Source organism: Limulus polyphemus, unplaced genomic scaffold, assembly GCF_000517525.1.
Source record: "Limulus polyphemus unplaced genomic scaffold, Limulus_polyphemus-2.1.2 Scaffold5068, whole genome shotgun sequence".
In the NCBI taxonomy this organism is placed as follows: domain Eukaryota; kingdom Metazoa; phylum Arthropoda; class Merostomata; order Xiphosura; family Limulidae; genus Limulus; species Limulus polyphemus.
In genome coordinates this window covers 48,495-53,631 of record NW_013670678.1, presented here as the reverse complement: position 1 = coordinate 53,631, position 5,137 = coordinate 48,495, and the positions used below count along the sequence as shown (strand labels likewise).

Genomic DNA, 5,137 nt, shown 5'->3' with positions numbered 1-5,137 from the left:
TCAATGAAAAACTTTATTTACAATGTACACTACATGTTTACCTTCTGCAAGTGGAGAAGAGCATGTTAATGTTCAATGAAAAACTTTATTTACAATGTACACTACATGTTTACCTTCTGCAAGTGGAGAAGAGCATGTTAATGTTCAATGAAAAACTTTATTTACAATGTACACTACATATTTACCTTCTGCAAGTGGAGAAGAGCATGTTAATGTTCAATGAAAAACTTTATTTACAATTTACACTGCATGTTGTTTCCCTTTATGAGTGCAAAGTAATTTTCATGATGAGACTAAAAATAGTTTTCTTCATCTGAACATTTTCAAATATCATTTGCATAACCCCTAAAACCTAAATATATATCAAAGGTTTTTTTTTCTGAAAAACTATATTTTAATAGTTATTTTCTTTACCCTTACTCTTTATGAGGTCGGTTGATTTGATCGACCTTGTAACCACAATAAAAATATTAGGAAATAATTCTAAATTTCCCCTATTTTCTATCTGGAATGACTGCAAATTGTAACAAAAAACCATAATTGTTTATCCTAAGTAACTTAAAGATTGTTACAGTATACATCTATTTATACTTGCATTTTATTGTTTTATTGCCCTTTGAACTGTGTCTAACTGCTATTCGCACCATATAAATTGCAAATTATGTGGCAAATGTGAAGCTCCCATTATGGTATCAAATTACATAATGCACGAACTACTTGCAAGCATAACTCATAAAAAATTATTATTATTAATATTATTTATTTTACTTATTTATCTAACTTAAAAGTTTTAAATTTTTACATTTTAGTTACATTTATAATAATAAGTAAAGAAAACACATGAAAAACAAGAAATAAAGTACCTACCTGTTTTTTTTTTGTTCTCAACTATCGAAGAAACGTAACTACTTTTTTTATACTAGTTGTACTACTGCATTAAATAATTTCTATTTAATTAGATAAAGCACCAAAGAACACAGAGTAATAACATGCAAAAACATGAAAAAAGGAAACAATGTTCCATAACTATCACAATTTTTCTGGCTTTCTAACTGTGCAACAAAACCCATTAAAAATTCAGCTAAGCTCTTCATTGTGTTTCCTGTGGGAATAAAGTTTGAACTGGAAGGAAAATAGACAATTCTCTGTACAGACACCAATGCAATATAATACATCATTTGATAGAGAAAAACTTTGGCTTTCTGTTGGTTATAGATAATGTAGTCTTAGATGTCAGAGAGAGCTATTGGCAAGTTCTAAAAGAGAGGATGTGACAGGTTGGCATAGCAAGAGAGGTCTGATTTTCTATGTATTGATCTGTAACTAAATAAGATTGAAGGCTATGCTTTGCCTGAGCAATGAAAACATTATAATGAGTAATATACATTAAATTTCATACTTCTCAGAGGGGTGGTAAAAAAAAATTAAAGGAGAGGGAAGAAATACATAACAAACATCAGTTCTCATACTAGGAGAGATTGAGATTTTTTTATTTATATTTCCTTATAAAATTAAGAACATAAAACTTAAATAATACTAAACTTTGATTTATTATCTACATTCTGATGCAGGGTTTATTCATATACATTGAGAATAAAATAGTTTAATTAAATTTTGAATGTAACTGCACATTTTGAATTACTAGAGATGAAAGAGTCAATCATGTGGTACTTTCACGTGGCTTTATTTTCGTGCAATTTATTGTCATTGATGAAACCTGTTAGAAGTTGATTGTGGACAGCTGTGTGCAAACTGTATGCTGTTTAATTTGTAATGGTACAAAGTTCAAAGCAAAGTACTTTTGCTTGTCTTGCGTATGGGACGTTTTGCAATGCGTATTTGGTACCCGAGGGGTCAAACCTCATCAGTCCCAACGATTTCTTGTTTATATGGGACCTGGGAGTTCAGGTTAACTAAAACCCTGAATGTAATAACTTGCTGAATGTTGTGTACCAAGTGTTTGGATAATTTACTTCCTTTCTATTGTAAGCAATACACTAACGTAGGTACATATGCTTGCTGTACACAGTGAATAAGTCTTCATTTATGTCTGAAAAATCCTGCTAAAAACTTGTTTTGCTTGTTCATATTTTTGTGCATGATGCAACCATTCCTATCATATAATTCTTATAGGACAGGGATTAATGTTACTACCATAACACAGTAGCAGTTATTTTCCATTAAAACAAACTCAACTTTTTGTGCACAAAAGTCCATGCATTTGTTTCATCTCAGTATTGGAGACATTTCTTCTCAGCAGCCATATCAACATATTTCAACTGAAAGACATGAATAATTTTTTAACCCATCGATTGGAATTCTCAACTTTCACCCAAGAAAACTTGTCACTCAGTAAATGGAGCAATCATCAATTGCAATTGGTTGACCTCTCATGTACTGCACATTGCATTTTGAATAGGGATGTTACTAATGTGGAGATGTCTTCCATGGTGTGCACATGTTTAGGGGATTTCCACACACTATTATAGGTACCTTGGAAGGCAGGCTGTGAACTGAGTCTTGAAGTACAGCATATGCAGCCAGAGGTAAAGTGTTTCTGGAAGTTTCTGTGCCAGTCTGGACCATTGTGTAATGTGCATGCCTCAGAAATAAAAAACATTTTGTGTATATATATAGTTGAAAGTTGAACTGAGCCAGTAGAGCCATTCAATACAAACATGAAAATAACACAGGAATTATCACTTCATTGATAATATTCCTGCATTCCATTGCATCTCCCTGGTTTAATGCTGAAATGCTTGAGCAAGGCAATATGTACAGTTTTGAAGTCTGAGATAATTGTCTGAAGGACAACCTCAGTCACTAAATTTTACAGCATTTGGTTGTATGACAGATTTTCTTGCCATCTCAGATGATTGGGTGACCATTAAATTCATTTATTGAATACACCAAATAGCTTCTAATTTTCAAACGTTTTTATGGGGAGCATACTTCTGGATCATCTAGCAATTCACTCAAACTATTACAGACCTATTTTTCTTTCCATATCCTCACCTCTTTAAATAAAACATGACTAATTATAATTTTCTAAATGTTTATTGTCATCAGTGTTCTTTGTAGTAACACAGTCTTCACACACACACACACACACACACACACACACACACACACACACACACACACACACACTCAATAATCTATATATTGCTAAAACTCTGAGATTGTTTGTTTGTTTGTGTGCTTGTCTGTAATAAAATACAGCAAAAACGGTGCACAATAACATCATATTTGTAATGAAATGAGAATAGGAACAGAATAAAACAAGTTTCGTTAAAATCGGGCCATGGGTTACCGAATTAATGCGTTTTTTGGGACTCTTTTATGAAAATTTCTAGCATGAGTAATTATATGTCACATTACCATTCGTGCTCCTTACGAAACTTCATTGGGCCACGGGTTACCGTCATTTTTTGGTCACTTTTATGAAAATTTCTAGCACGAGTAATTTTATATCACACTACCGTTGGCGCTCTTTACGAAACTTCTTCGTTCAAATCTATTTCCCTGTCAATGTTCCCATCTTCATTAAAAGGCGTAAGATAACAAAAACAACATCTTGAAAAATTTCTCAATAATGTGCCTTGGTTATGGTAGGTAATTAGAAGAAAAATAAAGTGTTATTGTTTCTTATTTGTAGAAGGTTTAAGAGGAAAGACCACAACATAATGAACTAATTCATCACAATACCTGAAAACTCAGACTTCACTTTTTGGAAAAATTAAATGGTCTTTACTTTTACTCCCAATCAACAATCAAATATTTTTTCTTGAATTATGTATAACATGAATGGATTGAAATATTCATTTAAATTATCTCAAATAAACCTTCGTTTCGGTACAATATTTAAATTAGCTTGAATTCTTCTTAACCTCTGAATAGTGGGTGACCCAACGGGTCATGGGTGGTCTAGTAACTGCTAAAATCAGGGAGCAAACAATTTTGCAATACTATTCTGATTAGCATTACACCAAGAATTAATAAACAAACATTAAATGGTAATATACAAAATTATTAGGTGATATTTCATGTTGTATATCTCATCAGAATGATTAAAGTAAAATCAAAAATTGTTTCTGGTTTTATAATTTACTCTTTTTTTAGGGTTTCTTTGACATACCTGTAGATAACTTGTATGCTGAACCAGCTGTTTTGAAGTGGATCAGGGAAAACATTCAAGACTGGAGAGATAGTATTATCGTCTCACCTGATGCAGGTGGAGCCAAAAGGTAAACTGATGATTGTTAAGAGCATCAATGTTTCATTTGATACAACAGAAACGAAAAAAATGCTGAAAGCAGAATCAGTATAAGGATAATGTCATTGTCTTGTCTGACTTAGTAAAGAAAACACATTGAGTTATGCAAAGAATCAATAAAATAATAGTATCATTATTTTAACTAAAGAAAATTCAAGTTTCAGACAAAATCAGAGTGAAAATAATGTTGGTACTCCTCTTGATTTAAAAGGTGGGTGGGGATAAGGATGACTGTTTTTTAACTACTCTTTACTGGATTTGAGAGGTGTCACTGATATTCCCTGATTTGTTTTGTTCTCAAGTGGAAATACTTAACCAAATTGTATGAAAATTAGTACCCACTTACTAAATAGCATCTTGTTTCTGCTTGAAAATCTTCATATAATTTGATGTAGTGTTTCTATTATTTTAAAAGGTGTTCAATGTAAAGTCAAAGGTAGAAAATTAAGTTACAGATAAATTCTGTGTGAAATTGCCACCGTTATCTCATTTGTCTTGGTAATTTATTATTCATGTAAGTTGTATGATTCTTTTTATTCAGGCAATTATCACTACTGATCACGAAGATCTAGAATTTACTTTATTTATCCAATTAATTTTCACTAGAATTTTTTTTTTCTAAATAGGGTTAAAACTAATATAACCCTTTCATTAATGCATTTTTTGTGTATAAGGTAACAGTCATAACTGATCGTATAGTTTGATTTATATCCAGAATAACAGTCACTATTTACAGTAGGTATGTAGGGTTTAAAGTCTTTATCCATAGCTAGTTATAGCTACCACTTGTAATGAAAATATTTCATCTGTTTCCTTCTAATTGTTTTATTGATCATTTCATGAGCAATTAGGTGTAGTAGT

General features: G+C 31.5%; 1 protein-coding gene across 1 annotated transcript in view; it reads left to right on the top strand.

Moving 5' to 3' along the window:
• Nucleotides 1–5,137, top strand: part of LOC106472079 (ribose-phosphate pyrophosphokinase 2) — a 26,622-nt gene that overhangs the window by 17,493 nt on the left and 3,992 nt on the right. The window contains exon 4 of the mRNA XM_013932709.2: nt 4,123–4,247. Coding sequence (XP_013788163.1) covers nt 4,123–4,247 — 125 coding nt within the window. The remainder of the gene's footprint in view (nt 1–4,122; nt 4,248–5,137) is intronic.